We start from the raw sequence: 297 nt of genomic DNA on the forward strand, positions 1-297 counted from the left end.
AAAAAATTACTATGTTTTTTTTGTTGATTTTTGATGCAGATACCTCATCTTAGACACCTACTGTGACACAAACTATGTGTCTGACTATAGATCATAGACTTAATGGGGCTGTCATTGGTTAGGTACCCTTATCTAGTTGTTATTATTATAGAGATTTATTTCTTGAGTTTGGCTTTATTTATATTTCTTGTGTGGTGCACCACATTATTGAGCTAACTACTCCCATAATGAACGATGAAAGTGTACGAAAAAAGTCAGTAATATCCTTCATTTATTATTTAGAAGTTGTACCAATGA

At 31.6% G+C, this 297-nt stretch overlaps 1 protein-coding gene across 1 annotated transcript in view; it reads left to right on the forward strand.

Annotated features, from left to right (window-relative positions):
* The window catches only part of LOC119585361 (nucleoprotein TPR-like), a 37,633-nt gene extending 37,536 nt beyond the window's left edge, over positions 1–97 (forward strand). Inside the window, exon 16 of the mRNA XM_037934031.1 lies at positions 40–97. Coding sequence (XP_037789959.1) covers positions 40–97 — 58 coding nt within the window. The remainder of the gene's footprint in view (positions 1–39) is intronic.
* Positions 98–297: the final 200 nt, after the last annotated feature.

The sequence above is a fragment of the Penaeus monodon genome, chromosome 19 (genome assembly GCF_015228065.2).
Source record: "Penaeus monodon isolate SGIC_2016 chromosome 19, NSTDA_Pmon_1, whole genome shotgun sequence".
NCBI lineage: Eukaryota > Metazoa > Arthropoda > Malacostraca > Decapoda > Penaeidae > Penaeus > Penaeus monodon.